Source organism: Thunnus thynnus, chromosome 2, assembly GCF_963924715.1.
Source record: "Thunnus thynnus chromosome 2, fThuThy2.1, whole genome shotgun sequence".
NCBI classification, from domain to species: Eukaryota; Metazoa; Chordata; class Actinopteri; order Scombriformes; family Scombridae; genus Thunnus; species Thunnus thynnus.
The window spans coordinates 8,374,594-8,397,160 of NC_089518.1; the positions used below are offsets into that span (position 1 = coordinate 8,374,594).

General features: G+C 40.3%; 1 protein-coding gene across 1 annotated transcript in view; it reads right to left on the reverse strand.

Annotated features, from left to right (window-relative positions):
• Positions 1-22,567, reverse strand: part of slc4a5a (solute carrier family 4 member 5a) — a 37,513-nt gene that overhangs the window by 2,720 nt on the left and 12,226 nt on the right. The window contains exons 5-25 of the mRNA XM_067601951.1: positions 22,158-22,318; positions 19,958-20,110; positions 19,289-19,411; positions 18,304-18,359; positions 16,841-16,998; positions 16,668-16,755; positions 14,630-14,784; positions 14,183-14,311; positions 13,549-13,723; positions 11,780-11,913; positions 9,743-10,014; positions 7,937-7,971; positions 7,338-7,529; positions 5,758-5,871; positions 4,737-4,898; positions 4,286-4,464; positions 4,002-4,074; positions 3,508-3,576; positions 2,899-3,072; positions 1,695-1,868; positions 1,345-1,403 (exon numbers count right to left, since the gene is read on the reverse strand). Coding sequence (XP_067458052.1) covers positions 1,345-1,403; positions 1,695-1,868; positions 2,899-3,072; positions 3,508-3,576; positions 4,002-4,074; positions 4,286-4,464; positions 4,737-4,898; positions 5,758-5,871; positions 7,338-7,529; positions 7,937-7,971; positions 9,743-10,014; positions 11,780-11,913; positions 13,549-13,723; positions 14,183-14,311; positions 14,630-14,784; positions 16,668-16,755; positions 16,841-16,998; positions 18,304-18,359; positions 19,289-19,411; positions 19,958-20,110; positions 22,158-22,318 — 2,835 coding nt within the window. The remainder of the gene's footprint in view (positions 1-1,344; positions 1,404-1,694; positions 1,869-2,898; positions 3,073-3,507; positions 3,577-4,001; positions 4,075-4,285; positions 4,465-4,736; positions 4,899-5,757; positions 5,872-7,337; positions 7,530-7,936; positions 7,972-9,742; positions 10,015-11,779; positions 11,914-13,548; positions 13,724-14,182; positions 14,312-14,629; positions 14,785-16,667; positions 16,756-16,840; positions 16,999-18,303; positions 18,360-19,288; positions 19,412-19,957; positions 20,111-22,157; positions 22,319-22,567) is intronic.

Below are 22,567 nucleotides of genomic sequence, written 5' to 3' on the forward strand. Positions count from 1 at the left end.
TAAATATTGGAGGAGACATTATTGATCTTTAAAGGGTTGATTCATCCAAATCACACAGAACATATATTCTAACCCCCCCGAAGGTCCCCGGATATTTAAAGGAAAATAAAGAATAAGATATTTATTTTGTTCTCACTTAAAGGAGCAGTATGTAAGATTCAGTGGCATCTGACGACCCCTCACCCCCCCCTTCCAAGTGTAGAGGAGAACCTACTGTAGAAACACGGCGGTGCAACATGGCGGCTCCGTGAAAGAGGACCCGCTACCTAAACAGATATAAAGTCTCATTCTAAGGTAATGAAAACATGATTCTTATTTGCAGGTGATTATACACTAATTAAAACATGAATATTATATTCCATTTCTGCTAGAAGCCACCAAATCTTACACACTGGTCCTTTAAATTAAACTCTATTTATTTGCTTTTTTCTTGTGAAATACATATTTAAGCTGTTTAGGGCTCTAAAAATCCTTACAATTAATAGTCATAGAAGAAAAAAAGCTCACATTTCTTGTGACACTGCTTCATTTTAAGAGCCCACAATCCAAAAGAAAATGTGAAAATGGTTAAGGCTCTAACTAGCTGGTTACTGACTGGTTTTGACTGGTTTATCTTTCTATTGCAGCTACTGGACTCACCTGGCTGTTGGTGGGAGGAAGTGGTGATGTGTTGTCCATCTTTATATACAGTATATACAGTAAAAATGACTCTGCATCCTGTCTATACACACTGCTGACCAGTGGAATTTAGTCTGTGGTGCTCAAACCATTTAACAAATAAAAAAGCAAAGCCGGCACTCTTTCAGACAGAGCAAAGAGAAGAGTTATATTAAAAGCCTTTATTTAGTCAGACATATTGGTTAAAACATTTGTTTTGACCTCACAGGGTTTCCGTTCACTCTGAATAAATACTGTTTTCATTGGAACTGCTTTCTATTTCAGAATGACAGAGTGACATATTGAAAAATAAATAATATATATATGTTTATATAATGTATAATAAATAAGTTTTAAATGCTGTGAGCACCACAAATGAAATTCTATTATACATCCGTTGTATTGCCGTAGTGAGTCCTCGTCAAACATGACTTGTTGTTTTCTTTTTTTTTGTTTGTAGTTTGGGTGAACCAACCCTTTAAATGATTTTATTTACTGTGCATGTAAATGTTCACATGCACTCACTTACAACAGGTGCTTGTTTATGGCTGCGTGATGGATGGTGTGTGTGTGTGTTAGAGAGCAGCGTGTGTGGCGGCAGGCTGGCAGTAAGCTCCCCAGTGAGACTGTGCAACATCAGGATAGATGAGATCTTTGTAGGGGATGTGCAGTTTGAGGACACAGTACCTGCGATCCAAGTCCGACTCTGAGCTGGGAGAATGGTTTGAGTAGGAGTGGAACTTCTCCTGCAAGCAAACACACACACACACACACACACACACGCACACACACACACACACACACACACACACACACGCACACACACACACACACACACACACACACACACACACACACACACACACACACAAACACACACACACACACACACACACACACACACACACACACACACACGCACGCACACACGCACACGCGCGCACACACGCACACACACATTAAAGACTCAGATCCCCCTTATGATTCATTATGATTCATTTTTCCTGCAGGGGGCAGCAGAAGCTCAAGTTTCTCACCTCTTCCTCGCTGTTGTCTGGTTTGGGCCTCTTCTTCTCCTTATCCTTCCCCTTCTTCTTGTCGTCATCCTTCTTCTTCTTCTCTTTCTCCGGCAGCAGGTCGTCCAGCCAGGCCAGGTCATGCTGGGAGAAGACCATGTCCAGCATCTTGCGGACCACCATCAGACCCAGGATCTGAGGGTTAGAGATACACCGACACACAGGCCTTGTTTATACGTCTTATTAACATTCATGTCATAACCAGGTTATGATCTGCACATGATTTAGCTGCATGGCATTTACAGATGACATTAACATGAATCACTGGTAGATATACACAGTGAAATCAGATCACTTCCTCTCCTCTCATATTTACACTATTTAAAATTGACATTAAACCTTCATTCATGTCATATTTCTTGCCATGCACTAGCATCACTTTTGATAAGAATGTTTCATTTGAAAATGTTGGTTTGTTCAATATAAGAAAGATGATTTCTGGCTCTATAGTGGAGATGCAGAGTTTAGCAGCAGCACATCTCTGTTTGATCCTTGGATGAAGCCTGGATTTTATTCTTATTATCAAATTATATCCAACTTTCTTAACATCCATCATGCATGTTAAAGCAAAAACAGCTGCTTCTCTTCCTCCACACAGACACAACAACACAGGATCCCTCAACAACAGATACTATATCTATAGATCTATCTATAAATATACATAGATACTCTTTGGACGGGGCAGTAAAGTTTTAGCGCCTGTGAAGGAAATCAAAGGATTGAATTATCATTTTAATGTGCAGAGCTTTGCATGTGTGCATGTTTCTGAGAGAAGGAATGTGTCTTTGGAGGCCAACTCCTCTCTTTTAGGCCCAAATAAGGTACCTTGGAGTAAACAGAACATGTTAAGGGGTCAAAGGCCACATATAGTTTGGGGGTCTTATATGTGGCTCTTATCTAACATACATGTGCATGTAAATGTTTATCATAAGTTTGTATGATTTGACCAATCGATGATCATTTCTTTGTCTCTGAAGACTATAAAAAGGTCAGTTTGACTTTGTATAGCGAGACGGAGGAATGAGTTCTGTCTCCTTGTTGATTAATAATAACTTCATTAATCTTCATATCAACCGGTGTCTGTGCTTTTATTTCTGTGTTTTAGTAGCAATTCCACTACAATCCCCTTAGCATCATATAAATAACAGTCTACTCTATCATGTACCATAACAGGGAAGATGATAGCCAAGAAGGTGGATTTGAGGACCCAGAGAACAGCCAGACATATGATCTGGATCAGCGTGAACAGGTGTACCCGCCTCAGAGGAACATGGCGGAGGAAGGAGAAGTCGGGCTGGTGCTTGGACGGCATCATGTACAACTTAATCCTGTCCCAGAACTGTGGATGGAAGCAGGTGGCAGAAGTGGAGGAAAAGGTTTGAAAGGCGCAGGTTAATTCCATGCAGACCAGTGCTATGAATGATTAATCCTAAATTATTTGGAGGGGGATTTGTATGCTCTGTAGGAGCACCTGCTCACCCAGCCCTGAGCTTTAGGTTGTTAAAATCATCAAAATGCCACTCTGTTACTGTAGATATCGCTTATAATGAGACATCTCGCCATCAGAAACACAGTCCAGGCACCCACAGGTACACTTTATATATTCAACCCAGGGTTTCACTACCAACCATGTCTGCCTGCCTGCTTGTTAGTTTACTTGGCAGATTTAAATAAGCTGATTCCTGCTTGCTGTCAAACTGTAATAAGAAAGATGTCCAGCCCCTATAACTCAATTTATTATGATAAATAAGATCGCCATCTGGCGACATCGTACCTGGATCCCACTGAGGGAAGCTACGCCCATGTAGAGGAAGACACCATACAGCACAGGCATGGGGATGAACTGCACGTGACAGAAAGGACAGAAACTCATATTATTATTATTATTATTGTTGTTATTCATATTATTATTAATATTGCAACAATGCAATGTGTTTAAGTTGCTAAATTGCCTAAACTATAGGCAGTGATATGGTGGAAAATAATAACAGACAGAGAACTTTGAGCACTAGAAGGAGAAAAACCACCTAATATGGACAAGTTATATTATATTTATAATTATTATATAATTATATATATTATATTGTCAGGAAAGCATGTGTTCATGTTGTAATCGTGTCAGTCTAAAGTGGTAAAGTAACCTGAACTCAGATGGCTTTGCCCTCCATTACAACCCTGATTACAAGCAACAGGAAAGAGTTCACAGCCTGCTCAAAGCCATGAATTATTCATGTGACTCATGTCAATCATCCACAGTGTCCTTCATACCTTAAGTATTGGAGCGAGGAAGATGGAGACTCCGGTGAGAACAAACACCAAAATACCGGTCACTCTTTGTTCTCTGTATATTGGACAATGATGAAATGTACACAAGAGACTGTCAAGTCAATTTCACGAGCTCTCTTTCTACTTCAGCTACAGAACAAAGGACTTAGCAAAGTGTTTCTCTCATACTGTCATACTGCCGCTGGCAGCCTGAAGGGATTCTTTTCCCAAGTTGCAGTTTTCTTTTTATTTCTGTGTCTTGTGATTTAATTTATCCTTGGACCAACCTGACCCCGAGGAACTGCGGCTGCTCTCCGGGAGCGCTCGACTCACTCTCCATCTTCAGAGAGTCGATGTGGGCGATGGAGATGACGGTGGCGGCGACGTACCACGGCAGGCCCAAGAAGGAGCAGGCGGCCATCAGGACGCCCACCCAGAACAGATCCAGATGGTAGCCGCAACCTTTCTGTCCGGGACGACAGACACACAGAATCATTTATACAAGAACAATATCAGCTCGTAAACCAAGAATAAACAACAAAATAACAACAAAATACATTTGTCAAAGTGCAACATATGAGCAGCAGCAACATTTAATAAAAACAATCAGGAGAGATGAACACTAGCCATCAATATATATATATATATATATGTACCACCACATATATATGGTGAAAATTGAAGAGGATTTGACTTTTTTTGCTATAATCAATCCATTTCCACCAACAGCACACCTACTTTCAGTTTGTTCTCCTTGCGGTTGACAATGACGGCGCTAATCTGCTGGTCCATGAAGATGAGGATGGTGACGAGGAGGGCGGGGACGAAGCTGGCCACATAAACCCACCACGGATTCTTACCGAACGGCATCACCAGCCAGCCGCGACCCGGCCGAGTCGGCTGGTGGGAAATGACAGGACATTTTATTTAAAACACAGCTCATCTAGTCTGAGAAACCAAGAACATAAAGGAAAGACCAGCAGTACTTTAAAGTTATACTCCTGAAGATTCTCATGAAGCCAAACCCCGTTGTGGTCCTCATCAGTAACCAGTCACTGCATTTACCTTCTGTAATGACCTCTTTATTCAGTGGTTTACATAGTGAGTAGCAGGGTCGACCACTGCACTGGATTCAAATGAACTTCACATTCTCAAAGGACTCACAGCAAACAATTAAGCGTGTTATCCAACGTTCCTGTTTGTAATATGATCTCACTGATATCAGCCTCAGCATTTACTGTTCACTCTGCTGCAGCCGCATCACAGCTGTATTAAATTACTGATACAATTACTGCTAATGCAAACTAAACATTTCCCACTGCTGCGGCTTCATTTTAAAAGCATTCAACTGGTGAAACACATCTTTCATTGTAAAGCAGTCACAGGAGGATGCCAGACATTTTGACAGCTGATCGCTTTTAAATATTGAAGAGAGAAACAGAACAATGATCAACTGCAGCGAGCTGCAGGCGGCTGCACACCTCCATCTTCTCAGGAAGGGAACCGACTTCTTTAATTGTGCCCAACGCGGTGCAGCGTGTTTGCTAATGGCATGATGTGAAAAGGACTTTATTAAATGTTAGTTTGGTGGCTGCGTTGTTTTTCATGGACCGTTTACTTTCGTATTAAACCAGCAGCCATGAGGACTGATGTGTCAGGGACTATAACTATTTGCATTAATTCATCCTGTCAATAACTCTGTTTCAAATAGCTATCTTATTTCTGAATGAAACTGTAGTTTGAGAGTTACTCGCTCTACCTTAAACTCTGTTGGGACGATTAACTTTGGTGTTTTGAGGCCTATCAGCATGTCAAGCCCCACGAACGTCATGATGGACATGAAGATGGAGAAGTCACTGATGAGTTTCCTCAGCTGGTGGAGACAGAGAGACAAAGTGTCAGAACAGCTCAGATGAGAAACAGACATTTCTTTGCAGAACTGAAAGCAGAGACGAGGTCTGATAGGAGGCAAATCATAAATATTGAAAAAGCTGCGCTGTGCCCGGCTTCGCTTGAGTCAACAATAATCCTTGTGTCTGGAAAAAGAAGGGATCAGTTTTTTGTATGTTTGACTATCCAGATCCTGTTAGAGATCAGACACTAGACAGATGTGAGCAGCACGGTGGTGTTGGGCCCAAGGGGCTGTAACAACACAGCTATACAATCAACAGCAGGTCGCTGTGCTGATAAAACCACATGAATTATCAATAAACCAGACGTCTGCAGCTAATTTCTGCTTGTTACATCTTGTTTTGGTTTCAGTTTCTCAAAGGAAAAAGAATATTGCACCACATGTTATAATCTGTCCCTTCTTATATCAGAATTCATGCATTTTGTTCACTATTTGCATTTAAATGAATCTTAAAGGTATCATAAGGAGGTTATGACCACTGATATGGAACAATGTTTTTTAGAGTGCGTCCCTGTTATGCTTGTATGGTTTCACTGATCAACAGTCTGTGGCAGTGATGGCAAAAAAACAAGTAATGCAGTAAGTTAGAAAACTCCTCACAGTCACCAGTTTATAAAGCCTGTCATAAGAATCATGTACAGTAAAACACAAACCTGTTTGACTTATAATATATTTTATTATAATATTAAAACATAATATTATATTATAACTTAATCTAAAGGAAACCAATTTCACTAAAAATAAGTAGCTAAAATAAACTTAATGCATTAATGATCCGTTCATCATATCATCATTATCATCATTATATTTACTGATACATCCTTCAGCATGGTGACATAGACAGTTCACTAGTTCAGCTGCCTCAGGGTCTTAATGCAGCCGTTATAACAGCTGACAGTGGAACGTCTCCTCCCTTCTTATTTCTGCCACAATACAACATTTCTCTGATTACATATCGTTGGCAGCTGTATTCATATTTTCTAATTGTTTTGGGAGGCCCTGAACCCTCTGAGACTGCTAGTTCTGTTTCTGTGTGCTAATTTCCAAAAGCAGAACTCAAAGCTTCGTGGTTCTTCTTACTCTTGGGTGATATTTTATGAAATGAAACGCGCCCACAAACGGAGCGGAGCAGGTAGCCAATTATTCTAATGATCTAATCTCATGAACAGGTGTCATTTATCAAGTTGAAACAAGCAATTTGATGCAGTTAAGAGAGTTTGGTAAATCAGGAACACTCACATGAACAAGCCTCACAGAAAAAGTAACAGAGATTTCAGATGAACCAGTGAATGTAAACTAACTAAAGGAAACTCAACAGGCCGCCTTTAATTTCCCTTTTAGTCATCACGCTTCGATTGGACCCTGCTCTCTGAGTATTTTAAAAGATAAGACACATAGACAGATCGATCAATAGGTAGTTTTGTCACCTTGGTGGGGAAGTAGCGGCTGAACTTGAACTTCTTGAGGGAGACAGTCATAGAGTAGGTGCCGAAGAAGAGGATGAAGGACATAAGGGCCAGATCGGGGACGTACTTGCAGGAGTTTCCCACCAGAGATCCTCCGTACTTCAGACACTCCTTCTTACTCAGCTGGCTCCAGTCCAGAGCTGTCACATTCAACTGGGATGGTGGGTGGCAGTGGTGGAGAGACAGGAGAGGATGAAGAAGAGTGAAGTATGTTGACAAAGACATGGAGGTAAAAGTGAACAGAGACAGTGAAAATATTCGGCACAGATGTGAAGTTATGATCCACGGAGGAGAGTGAGCGAGGATGATGGGACAGATGGTGAGAAACAAACAAAGGACAGAAAGAGGAGAGCGAAGCGACTTCATCGTCAGACAGAGTTGAAACATGGGTTAGCTGTAAACAAACCAGTGCTGCCGTTTGGGCTTCAAACAGCCCCTGTTGTAATTCATTCTGGGGAAAAGCTGAAATGTCACCAACCCTTTAAACTTTCAGCTTAAAATACAATGCACCAAAATAGAGTCAAAAAAAAAAAGAAAATTGAATTAAAACAAGCACTTACCCCAGAGACACTAGAGCTGTTATCTGGCATTGGAACTAAACCATTGAAGATCATTGCAGCCACTGTTTATAGACGGGAGAGGGACAGACAGACAGGGAGGTTAATGAGACAGAAAATGAAGAGGGGGGTTGGGAGGAAAACAGAAGGGAACGAAAAAGAAACATAAAACATTATGAGAATCCAGCTCCTGGACATTGCAGAAAGCACTCTGCAGACGAACAAAGAGGTACTCACCGAGAGACGGCAGCCAAATAGTTTGTGCATGGCGAAAACAAACAAGAGACAAATCAGTTACAGAAATCAATGTCAACACAAATTACTGCAATTTTCAAAAGTAGTAAACACATTAGTGAACATTTGAGAATTAGTGTGATGATGGAAGGGAATTTAAATTGGATTTTATTAAACCAGAAACTACTTCAAGCAGGTAATCATCAGACACCAATAAAACCAAAGAACAATGATACTTTCACAATGAATTGATGTTGTTTTCCTTTCAACTTAAAGGTACCCTATGAAATATGTGACTACTGTTGGCGTTATGGACCAGTGGTCTCTGTTTTATTGGTAGCATTGCTGAGAACACGCGTGTGCTGAAACGATTCACATCATGCTCTTGTTTGTATGCAGTAACGTGCAGTGAAGAAGAAGAAGACTGCAAGCTAGCAAACAAGGATGTAAACTATGCAGGAGTTAACATAGTTTAAAAAATCCACTTTGTACATGTTTTTTGAAAAGGAAATGCACTTGATACTCAAGGAACATACTGCATTTAACACTTAATATAACTTTTGTTTGTTTACAGGAAATCTCCACAGATCATCTTTAACTGAGTAACATTACATGTTGACACCCTGAAATGGCAGCAAGAGAAACTCGTTCCACATACACGACTCTAACAAGTCACATTAACAGTTTGGCAGTTATCGATGGTTTATAATAAAACACACCAAAAGAATAAGAAAGACAAAACATTTAACATCGAGAGCTCCAAATTCATCTGGTCTGAATCCCGACTGTTACACATGAGATAGTTTTACTTCACGTCTAAAGGACAAACCTGCAGTTTCACATGTTCAGCCAATCAACTAAAACATTATGAACCACCGTTTATGAACACACCTGCAGGTGTTTATTGGTTTCCATTCATTTCACTATGAACATTAACTTACTTGTTGAGATGATTAATCTTAAAGTCCCTGAAAACTTCATGTCTAAAACAGCTGCAAAGTCAAATATAAACAGAAATATCTTTAAATATTATTTGTAATGAACATTAAAAAAATCTAAAATAATTCTGATCATCAGGACTTTGAACACTTCAACTGTAATCAGACTTTTAATCAGATGTGGCTGAATCCTGACTGGTGTTCATGTAAGACGCCATCACTCATAATGAGAAGCTGACTGAGAAAATATGTTTTCAGGGCTTTTAACACTAACTTTATGTAATTCATAAATTCATTTATTTTGTCAATGTTATCATGTTTACTGCATCTTCTTCTGCTTGCAGCTGCTCGTCCACAGTTTAAAGAAAACAATGCAGCTGATGTTACGGATTAGTCGTATAGTGAAATGAGCTGAAACCAATAGCAGGAAATCAATCATTAAAACTATGGTATGCTTCAGAAAATGATTGGTGGTGATGTGAATGTGATCACTATTTAATTGCCATCAGCATTAGTGAGAGCAGTTGGTTTACTGCCCTCCACAAACTGCTCGTCACGTCAGTCTACTGAACTCTAAACGAGCCGCCTCCATGTGGAGAATCCTCCCGTATCTCCCTGAGCCAAGGCGTGAACTCACTCGGGTCTGGCGCCAGGCACTCGCACTTGTACGCAGTGACGTAGTCGGGCTTGAAGTTGGTGTTGATTGGGTAGTATTTGAAGGAGCCCACCATCTTCTTGATGGCGTCAGAGATGAAGATGAAGGAGATGAGGCTGGAGAAGCCCTCCTCCGTGAAGCGTGTCATGTATTTGATGATGTAACTGGCGTCGGTGGCCACCAGGAGGAAACACTGCAGGCAGGAGTGGATGCCGATCCACAGACGCAGCTCCATGTAGTCGATGCCGTTGTTCCTTTGGGAGGGAGAGGTCAAAGGTCATATCCAGTATGTTTTCATATGTTATCTGTATTCATAAGAAGAACATATGCAGGACTGTGGTGCTCTGAGCCAGACATCCACTCCTGAGGAGATTCATCTTTCATTGTAATATTTTATGACAATTTCAGTGATTTTATGATATTTTATTATTGTAAATGTAACTTATTCAACTACACTCATCTTATGGTCTGTGTCATGTCATCAACATCATCTGTCAGTTAGTTTATACACAGTATATATAAATATCTCTGCAGGTTTCTGGTTCTGCACTGAGCTGCAGGTTTTATCACTATCAGTGTCCTGATCACATTTAATCATCCAATCTTTATGGCAGCATTAGTGAAGCACTTTATTTATGTTTTAAAGCTGAGTAGCTCTGCATTAAGAAAATATAACATACTTGTAATATTTTCTATTAGTGCCGTTTAGTATTTCTGCTAATTAACTGAAACTACTGACTCTGTTTTTACTGCAGTTCACTGTGTGGTGACTGTTTTAATTAGGAGCACAGCGGTAAATAATGAGTATTAATCAGAATGTCTGGATTCATTTGGGGGGGGGGGGTTACGATAAGAAACGTTCCTCCAGCAGGTGGCGCTCTATGCAGCAGCGAGGAAGATGAATTACTCAGCAGTTTGACAGGTCGTTAGATTCAGTCGTGTCTTTAAACCTCAAAGTTTCTGCCTTGAGATCAAAGATCTGAACCAGATACAGTTCCTGACTATATGACGTTCTGAATAGAAAGGTTTCTTTATAGATTAGTCTAAATCTCTTGCATGTTATCCTCGCTGGCTTAAATCTCTTTATTAACAATATTGATCACATAAATTCTCACAATAAATAATTTATAACACACTGCTGGTTTGGAGCAAATATTTAAATATTCCTTCTATTATTTCTGTTTGTTCTCCTCTTCCGGCACATACTGGGAGCACTGGTCTGATGGAGTGGACTGATCAGATTTTACTGGTCACTGACTCTCAGAGATCTACTGTGATTCTTCAGCTCATGATTCTTTGATGCCATCGCAGGACCTGGAGGTAACATTTACTTCTGAAGATTTGCAACGATTTTTCCTGATGAACACATTTTAAAATGTTCTCACAGGACTTCTCTTCCATCTGTCTGCTTCCAGGAAATAAAGGTACGTTTCTGTTCTGGTCATGTGATCACATTCAGATATTTTGTGATCCAAGATGTTACTGATACAGTTTACAAAGTCTTCTTCCTTTTATCTGTTAAACCACATTTCTGTCTGTTGTTCCTGCGATCGACATGCAGATATCTGGAGAAACTGACCTTTGACCTCAGTCATGAATCAAAGTCTGGAAACCTTTGTATTCTTTCCTGTTTGCTTGTTCCTAGAAGACAAAGCTGACTGTTTCATCTACATGTGTTATTTATTTACACATGTAAATGTGTAAATAAATAACACATGTAGATGGGGGGGGATTTTCTGTTATTGTTGTTGTTGCTGCTGTTAATTGGTGTGTATGTTTTAGTTAAACCTTGAAAATAAATAAAATAAAATAAAAATAAATAAAACTGATTTTTGATGGCTACATATAAAGCACTTTAAACCTCTGAGTGTGACCAGAGTCAATAACAGAATCAAGTCTGTAGACCAGGATATTCACTTCATGATGGGATTATCTAATAATCCTCTAATTGGTATTAACGAGGGTGTCCTCTCATGATGTCTGCCTACTGCAGTGTCATTTGGCTCTGAAGAGGCTCACTTGCTGAATTCAAACAGGAGCTTTTCAAAGATGAGGATGGGTCCAGTGGAGCTGAGGATGATGAGGGGCTGGCCGCTGAAGAGACAGAACACAGAGCCAGCCAGAGCCGTACCCAGGAAGCTCTCCATCACACCCTGGTGGGAGAGGACGACACTTAATACACACTCAGAGTTCACAGTTTCCCAGAAAATAAAGGATTAAAGACAGGAAATGATGCTGCAGCGTCGATCACGTCTGTAAATCAAACCAAAGAGAAACAACGAATATACAGCAGAAATATGTGTGTGTGTGTGTGTTTGTGTGTGTGTGTTTGTGTGTGTGAGTGTGTTTGTGTGTGTGTGTGTGAGTGTGTGTGTGTGTGTGTGTGTGAGTGTGTGTGTGTGTGTGTGTGTGTGTGTGTGTGATGTGTGTGTGTGTGTGTGTGTTTGTGTGAGTGTATGTGAGTGTGTTTGTGTGTGTGTGTGTGAGTGTGTGTGTGAGTGTTTGTGTGTGTGTGTGTGTGAGTGTGTGTGAGTGTGTTTGTGTGTGTGTGTGTGATGTGTGTGTGTGTGTGTGTGTGTGTGTGATGTGTGTGTGTGTGTGTGTGTGTTTGTGTGAGTGTGTGAGTGTTTGTGTGTGTGTGTGTGTGTGTGTGTGTTTGTGTGTGTGTGTGTGTGTGAGTGTGTGTGTGTGTGTGTGAGTGTGTGTGTGAGTGTGTGTGAGTGTGTGTGTGATGTGTGTTTATGTGCACGAGTGTACGAGTGTGTACATACTCATGCATGTGTTAGTGCAAAGGTTCTGATAATAGAGAAAGACGTGATCTGATGTAAAACCCTGATGACCTAAAATAGTGCGACGTCACGGTGAAGCAGACTTGCAGAGTCACTTCCAGACACTTTGCTCACTGGAACCAATTCACATCAAAGAGACTTCACTGTTTTATGACTGAATATGCAAACAACAGACTGACATGCTGAAGTAGATATTATTGATTCAAGATTATTGATTGAGGACAAATGAAATTAAAAACAGGAAAGCAGTGTCACTTATGTGACAAACTATCTGTGCAAAGGTAAAGACTGACGATACATCTCATCTAACCTGATCAACATGACACACAGATTACAGCAGCTTCCTGCGCTGACACCAGCTGATTTTAATCTAGTGCTGCATTTATATTTGGCTTATAGTGCTCTGTTTTTAACACATGTTAAAGCAAATGTGACTTGGCAACCGTATTGATCGAATGACATTTTTTATGCCTTTGATACTTGAAAAGTAGAAAGATGAGTTGAGAAAGAGACAGAGAATGACAGGCAGGTTCCCAGCCCTCCCTATCGGAGGAGAAATATACATGTATTGGAAATTTCAGGTGAATTAAAACCACTGTTGTGACATCTCAAACAGCTGTTGTAGATGTATTTCTTTGTTTTAGATTAAGCATAAATTACCAGATCTGTATTTCTTTAAAGTGCATTTTCGCAAAAAAATAATTTATTCTGGGCAAAATCTGTCACAAGATGTTTGAATCCAAAACAAACCTTTAAAGCTTTTTAAATCAAATATTCTTTATATTTGCATACTCGATAACTATAGAACCTTCTAACTAAATAAACAAATAAATACATACTGTACATAAAAATGCAATGCAGTGATGAAGAACTCACTCATACTTTTAGCTGTAACATCTTCTGGAAACACTACAGTAGTAAATAAACCTCGGTTACATGCAGTAAATGGACTAAAATAACCAACTTGTGCTGCTTCCTGAGTTTGGCTCATTGTTTTACCTGGTAGTTGTCCGTGGCGTCTCCCAGCAGGCCTCCGAAGGTGATGGCGTTGGTGATGCAGCCCAAGTAGATGAAAAGCACAGCAGAGATGGACTGAATGTGGAAACCCTCGTAGAAATCACTAGGCACCCACGGCAATTTCCTCTTTATGTCCAGGTACAGACCACCACAGAAGCTGTTGTACATGGACACACAGGTTAGGATGTGTCACCTATTCCACTTCTCAGCATGATACATATTACTTTCTCTAAAGCAGCAGAGTGGAGAGTTTCCCTTGACTGGATGTGATACTTTAACAATGATTTCAAGTGCCATCCAAACACGTCTGTGAGCAGGAGACTGTTTGACATTTGACAAGTTTCTTTTCTACATCATGAAAAAGGTTCTTTTGACAATTTAAAGATAGATTATTCCTTTCTATAAATCAACTCTCAGTTCCTGCGTCTGATCAGGATCCTCAGCTGAAGAGCTCATTAAGGAGAATCTGCATCTTTTGGGGAGTTGAATAATTGCACAAATAATTTTCCTACTCTGCCAAATATTGATTAACTCATATTCAAATTTCCTTTCAATATGCGGGTTAAGTTTGATCCAAAGCTCTCTGCGGTCTGCCATGTGGCTCGTGACTACCTACCGTCCAGTGAATGCCAGCTCCTCTCCGAGCTCGTGTTGCGCTGGCATCTCTTCATCCTCAGCCAGGCCTCCTCCTCCTCCAGCTGTACCGTTCATCTGCCCGAGTTCATTTAAAGAAAACACTGACTTCCTGTAGAAAGGATACATACAGCACAGATGGGAGTCAATATGGGGAATATCAATTCATTCATTTGTGTGTGTTAAAGGAATAATCCATTAAAGTGTGAGAGCTGCAAGCTCTGGCTGATGCTCGCTGACGTTAAGCTCTTACCTCTGAGTTTCATGCAGGACAGAATTATTTAGCTGTACAGCTAAATCTTTGACAAAAGAAGTTGTTTTTGGTGAAGGTTTAACTTCATCGGGTGGTTGAGACTAAACATATTGCTCATTGTGCCACAGCTGAGGGCTTAATGTGCATCACACATGAGGTGGATGGTAAAACTCCAACCTTTTGTCAGCCGAGGGGACTTTCTTGGGTGGCTCAATGCGGATTTTGGGATCCCATTCCCCAGGTGGAAGCACAATCACCTCGTCCAAAAACTCATCTATGCCTGCGATAAGGTCCTCTCGATCTCTGGCCTTGTAGGCGACATCGCTGAAGAGCTAGGAGAGGGAGAGAGAGTAAACTCGGCTCGTATCGTGGTGATATTGATCAGTATGTACTGTTCTGCGTCTGATAAGAAGGATTCGGCTCTTTCCTCTCCTCTCTGATGACTTCTGGAGACTTGTTAAACATAAATTGTGGAAGATATATCAACACTTTGACCTCAGTTGGATTACATTCAAAAACAACTGCCAGTCAGTAACTAATCATGCTCTAGAAACACTGAGAGTCAAGTGCACAGGAGCATAATTCAGAAAAACACAAAGGGTTATTTGTAACTGGCAGTGACTTGGGCTTTGGTCCAGTCTGGTTTTGTAAATGTTTGCTGTTGGCTGCACAGACCTCAGGTCCTTGGACCAGTAAAACACAACACAGACTGAACATCACAGTGAAACTTCTAAAAGTTTAAAGCAGCAGGAATCTGCAGCCTGCAGAGGATATAAGAGTAGTATGTAGAACCATCATTGATTTTCTCCAACACAAACAGCTTAACTCAGTTTTGGTCTGTAGAACAATCACTGAATGGAAACTATTGGAGGCTTTTCTCATATGCTGCCAAGCTTGTAGATTCATTTAAATCTATCTTATAATTGGATGTTACAGGCTGCCTGACTGTTTAATAGTGAACACTTAAAGGACCAGGGTGAAGGATTTAGTGGCATCTAGCAGTGAGGTTGCAGATCCAACTGAATAATAATAATATTATATTATATTATAATAATAACAAAGTAAGCACAAGAAGAATAAGAGTGAGCCTTTTGTCATAAAATAGATGAGAAAACATTGGCATGAAGCTGTGCTAAAACAAGATTGAAGTCTACAACCCTGCTAGCAGGCTAGCTCTGTCAGGCGCTTAGGCACAGAGAGCTAAATGCTAATGTCCACATGCTAATATGCACAATCACAATGCTAACATGCTGAGGTTTAGCAGGTATAATGTTTGCCATCTTAGTTTAGCATACTGAGTAGCACTAAATATAAAAATACAACTGAGACTGATGGGAATGCCGTTATTCCTGCAGGTATTTGGTTACTGAAAAATTAAAATGTTCACCTAATGATGGCACTGGATGAAAATTTATTACAATTTATCCTGCGGAGATCATGAGTAATCCATCTAATAGGTGACATTTGACCCTTAACCACAAATATCAACCTCATGGTGGCGCTACAGGGAAAGTCAGAGGATCACGGAGGTCTTTAGGATTTATTTACTATGAATGTCTGTTCCATCCAATCAGTGTTGAGATGTTTCAGTCTGGAGCAAAACAGTTAACTGACTGACGTCCATAGAGCCATGAGCGCGGCTGATCAGGTGCTACCTGCACTGCCAGACCAAAACATATTCGTGATGTTTTTTATTTTTTTATTTAATTATTAAACCGCCAGAATATAATGGAGGTGAACTAAAGGTTACTAACCACCAACATTACTGTCAGTGTTTGATCGTGGCTGGTGAACATCCTGTTTCTGGTGCTTGCTTGAACTTAAGCAAGTTCAATTTAAAATAACAGCCTATTATTTCTTTGCTACATGCATCTGCTACTAAATAGCACATTTGGCTTTGGGCTCGGTGATATAGGAAGCAATAACAACTGAAATGGTATTCAGGAGCAAGAATAACACTCCCATTAGCAAGCAATGGGTGACCAATTATCCCAATAGAAAGCCTGCTCCTAACTGATGCTTAACAATCAGCATCACTTCCAGATGTAATTAAAACACAATAGCAGGGTATCTCAGTGGATCAGCGGGATAAAGCACATGCCAGATCAATTTTAGCTTCAACTCCAGTCTTTCTCTTCCCATGGGTTTCCTGAGTCAGTGTCACTGCGCCCTGTCTAATAAAAATGATTTTTAAAACACAAGGACGGGCACTTACATCATCCACCATTAGCGTTGCTATGGCTCGCCCGATCTCATTATACGACTTGGCCTTTCCTTGAGGTCCCAAGAGAATAAACAGGAATCTGTAAAATGATTAGACAAATGTGAGGTATGTGCAGGGATGGCAGGTGAGGCTGACAAAGCATCAGACACTGCAGATCATTTCACCTGGTGGGTACGGGGACTTCAGTCAGACCTCCTAGTGTTGTAGCTTGGGCCAGGCGGACAAACGCTACGAAGGGTTTGTTGAGGAAATCCACTTCACCCACCAACACATTGGACGCCTCTGCGTCTCTCGGGATCTTCTTCATGAATTTATTTTTCAGCTGCAGAAAGTGGAGGATCAGAAAGAGACACAGCAGAGTTTATCCCATTCCTATAAATATTTCATTGTTTTGGTTAATTCATGTGTTAGCCTATATCTATATATATATCTATATATATATATATATATCTATTATCTTTGCTGCTGCGATGACTTGATCTCCCTACAGGAGTCATTAAAGATTCTTCTTCTCATCATTTGCTACTAACAGCCTCCCTAAACGTGGCAGGATAGTCTGGAAGGACGTCATTCAGTCCGAAGACATTTGCAAGATAACAAGACTGTGTTGTTCTATTAGCATTAAACCTCAAGAAACACCAACCAGGGAGGCAAAACAAATGTAGGCTGACACAGCTGTAACTAAAAGAGGGATAGCAAGCTAACCTGACCTGTCTGATTGCATGTAAAGGTGTGGCAGGAAACTGGACGGCAGCACAATAACACTCAATAATAGAGAGCCTTGCCAATAACCCACAGCCCGAGTGTGCGGCTACATGTGAGAGCCTAGCACGCGGACCGCACAATGAGATCCATGTTTCCCCGGTGCCAGCTCAATATTGACAGACAATGTGGCACACACACACAAACACACACACAGTAACAAACTATCACTTGTTCATTGTCACATGTGACCTACTGTAGGCCTGTAAATACAATCTGAACACTGAGGCAGCCTCTCATAACTAGGGTACTTAGAACTGGACAACCAGTACTCGTCCTCATAGCCGCACTAACAAATAAAGGTCATAGTCCACATCCCAAAGTCCCACATAAATTGTCATTCATTTATTTTTACACAGTATTCATCAAAGTGAATGACACTTAATCCTGACCTGTCCGTTTGAAAGCCCAGTAGCCTAATCCAAGCGACGAGCGCACGCCCTTGCATCGGTGCAATCATGTGTCTCCGGGTTTAAACCACATTATTGCATCAGCCCAACAAATGAGTGAGTTATGTATTTGCACGCTTCCTTTATCACTAGCTGTCACCTTCACTAGCAACCGCAATGAGAGATTGATGACACTTGAGACAGAGCTGGCTCTCACCACTCTGGTGAAACATCAATTCAACACAACACAACGTCTTACTGAGACATGAGCTGGTAATCTCACCAATGATGGAAAGCAACAAAGTGGAAAATGAGAATACACTCCAGAGATATGCTTCCATACAAATAAATATATATATATATATATATATATATATATATATATATATATGCTATTATGAAATGTCAGCTTTATCCTCATTCAGTATCAGTATGTAATTATGTAAAAGTATGTGAAGAAGATCAGAGTGAGTTACCTGGTCTGAACTGGGAGTATCTGCAATATCATTCATACTCCTGCTCTGAGCGTGACCTGCAGGCCAGAAAACAGCAACAATAACAGTTCATTACATGCCAGATATTTCTACTCTGATATCGTTATGTAGAGTTTAATGAAAGTGTAAAATAAGCAACTATTTGCAGATCAGTTCATACATTATGGTGTTATGTTCAAATGTGTAACAATAAATACATGTATGACAAATAAAGAGTGAGGTAAAGCAATAAAGCAAAAAAGATAGAAAGTTGTTTTTTTACTACTTCTCCCTTTTTTCATCTTTACAACGTTGGCAGTGATGTTTAACAGATTGTATGAATTATCAGTTAGGGAGTGATTCTTCCAGATGAAAATTTGAAAACCCATCAAAAAAGCAATAGGAGTGAAATTGGTCTTTGTAATGTGAAACACAGGTTACTGCACGAATCACTCGCTCAGTATCAAGATGCTAGTTGAAGATGAGAAAGAGGGAAAATCAGAAGGTAACAGTTTAATTTGTGGAGATTGAATGAATGATTGAGAGACCTCCACAGATGTGTTTTACTGAAGACGTTTCATTTTCATGAGCTCTTATCTAACAGATTACTGCAGTGACTTCTCAAACTTCAACAACCATCATTCTTAAAATACCTTGTGTGTGTTGGGATGGATGTGGTGACAGTCAATATGTCTTTATGATTTTTATATCTCTATCTGTTATATCTCACAGAGAAAGTTTACATATTGGTCTCATTGTGAGTCATTGTGTAGAAGTCCAGAATGTCGATAAAAGCTAAAAACAAAATATGTATTTAGTCTGGATGTGTAAAGTGATGTCTGAGCCTGTTTCAGACACTTTACCTCCCTAAAAATACTCATGAAAACATATTTTATTAAGAAAACAGTGTGAGAGAGAGACATGTTTAATATAATCTACAACTACGGCTGGGAGTTGTAACACTGTGAACTCATCGACCGTCACTTACGCAGGCGGCCGTAGCTGGTAGGCTGCTGTTTCATTCGGAGGTCTTCTGTGGATCGGTTGAAGTTGGCCATCTGCCCCGGTCCTGGCCCCGGACCTGGTCCACATCGAGGCCCCGCAGTCCGATCTGGCGAGCAGACGAAGCAGAAAACAGACACAAACAGCAGCGAAGTGGTCAGAGGTGGTGCTTGATGACTCATCTAGCAGTATGTGCTGTGCACGAATGAAATGAGGAAATGCTACAGCGGTAATTAGCTCATCAAACATTAATGTATCCCCTGTGGAGGATATGAGCCTTGTTGACTCCAGGAGTGCATTCAGTCATTTACCAAGTGAGTCAAATATATGCATAATAAATATATCAGAGGCTGCAAAATTATACATGACGACATAAAGGACCAATCGTAAAGAAAAATGGCTCCATCTCAATATTACAGTGTCATTTCACGTGATGGTATGTTATAATATATGCTGTCCAACCTTGCATGTTGTATTATTAATCATGTGTGGCCAGTTGCAAATGCCTCTAATTTTACATATAACTTTCAAGCTCTGTCTGATGACTGATTCACATTATGATTATTATTATCATCAGTACAGAAGGTCGCACTACCTTTTTCTTTTAGATAGAATTAGATGATGATTTTCAGTGGCTACAGATATGAACACTCACTGGTAGAGGAGCTGGACTTGCCCATGTCGGCGAGCGAGCGGTGGATCGGCTTCTTGGTCTGGTGTCGATGTTTCCTCAGCAGGACGAAGCTGATCTTTTCCCTGAGCTCAGGAGAGATCATGCCTTCCTCGATCTGTTTCTCAATGATGTCGTCTAGAAAAATACACAGTTTTATTTGTAAAGATGTGTTCAGTCCAGTTTAGAGCACACAGCAGGGTCAGAGCTCCCACTCCCAGTTTCCCAGTTCAGAAACTAAATATGATGCAGAGTCACGTCGAGATAGTGAGCACTCTTTGGAAAACTTTTAAATTGTGTTTGCGCTTTAACTATGTATGTACAACATCCTGTGATGTTGCCAGACTACAAGTTAAAGTCAACAAGAGATTATAGTGAGCAGCAGTAAAGCACTGTTTGGTGTTCAGTGTAAAGAATGACTGTGCTGGCTACTGCAATGGAAACTGTTCTCTCTGATCAGTTGACAGACACACTACATGCTAATTTGATATTTATAAGCCAAACTTACTTCATTTAGAGAATTTAGAGAACTCCCTGCAGGAACAGTGAATAGCCAAGTATTCCTCTACATAGTGATAACAGCTCAATTTAACAAACAAACAACTAAATTAGATTTTGCTCTACAGGAGCATGGCTGACTGGATGCAAACTGTTCTGTCTCCTGTGTTTTCAATTATGATCAGTTGAAAGAAACACTACATTCTAATTTGATATTTATAAGCCAAATTTATCAATTATGTGCAGTTAACATATTTTGCTCCATATTTTAAGGTGAAAACGTAATAATGTGATGCAGTGTAAACAGATGACTGGTGAACCAACTAACTTTGCACTTACTTTAAAAAAAACACAATTCTGTAACTAGAATGTCTTAATTTGTCTGACCAGAGCTGTCAGCTGTTATTTTTTCCATGAAAATCAGCATCTGAGCCAAACAAACCCAACTGTTGATACTGTGTAAAATGCTCATAAACATCTGGGACCACTGTGGCAATTCTTAAATTCCAGCATAAATAATTTAGTGATTTTAGTCTGAAAGGATCTTAACCATAGTGACTAACTAACCAATCACTGGAGCAACTGGTGGGAAATTGTGGTTTACGCTGTTAATCAATAATATTCTGGTATGTATATATGCTGTATACTGCACTGTGTGGAGCAACACTTAAAACTACCAGCAGTAGTTTAGCAGCTGAAACTGTAAATGCTGTCATTGATTCTTTTTCAATTGATTGTCTAATTGATTTATTGACTACTCCATACTAATGCATCTGCAGCTTCCGTTCTGGCGTGAGGTGAGTAGTACGGGGAGAGTGGTGAAGGCCTGCAATGGCAATCGTGTAAATAGTGAATGTTCAAAAATGGAGGTTAACTATAGTGACCCAGTAGCCTAAACTGCTTTTACTAAAGTCAGCTAGTTTGTCAGCTGGCTGTAAAAGGAGCCATGAAATCTTAACGTCCATGCTAGCTGGCTAAATGCAGCTCTCAACAATGTGTTTCAACAATGTGTCTCAAAATGGTCATAAGTTAATACTATTTTAAATTACTTTTTGGGTACAAATTAGATTATTGGTTCAATTGACACTGCAATGCTAACCGATGACACACAACTCCATGACAGCCATGACAACGACAGCGCACATTAGCAACATATCTATCAGGCTGTGGTGTAAAATCTCTCGAAAGTAAAACTATTTAACTATTTAATTTTTTAACAATGCTTCAATACTTTCATTTGTAACTAAAGTGTTGTGTCATCTTTCAAATTTGTGCTCAATAAAATATTAATAGAAAGTGTCTGCGTAGATGCAGTTGCAGCTAATAAAATTAATCAGTGCAGGTGTGTCAGTTAGGGGGCACTGCACATTCTTGCTAATTGGTAAAGCTAAATCAAACTTGTAATTAATTTTATGAGGTACAGGTGTTTAACTGATATCATGCTGCATTCTCAGGGTTTTGTAGGGAGCTCCAGTGCTCCTTGACTTTGGGGAAAGCTAGAAAACAAATGATTTCCTGTGCAGTTCACCACTGGTTCGGTTAGCTAACAAGATGCTACCTACAAGTTAACATTATATATACATGGAAGTACTTCAAGCCAAATCCTCCAAAAAATCCAGAGAATTGCAACTGAATTTTGATTCCTGACTCACACTATTAGAAATACAATCAGTCCTGAACATCTCACCGACGATCTGAGGCAGTGAGTAGCCTTCCAGGTCCAGCAGAACCGTTCCTGTCTGGAGACACGTCCTGAGCTCGAAAAGACTGTGCAGGGACAGCGTGGACACGTGTGGTTTACTCCACCTCTCTCCTCCCTCCTCCACCTTCTCCTCGAACTTCACCCACCTGAAGGCAGGAAGAACCCAGAGAGAAAGAACAGGTGGTGAATACACAAATGTCAAGCTTTCTTTGAGCAAACCACTCAACTCTGCTGGTGATGCCCACTGCTCATTAAATGTCTGTGGTTGGACCTGGAAGCTCCCAGGCATGACGCCATCTGAATGTGAAGCAGGTGTTTGTGAAAAGATGCAGAGATGTCAGTTGAGTTCACCCACAGAGGAAACCCGTGCTGTTCAGTGTGAATCTCTTTTATGA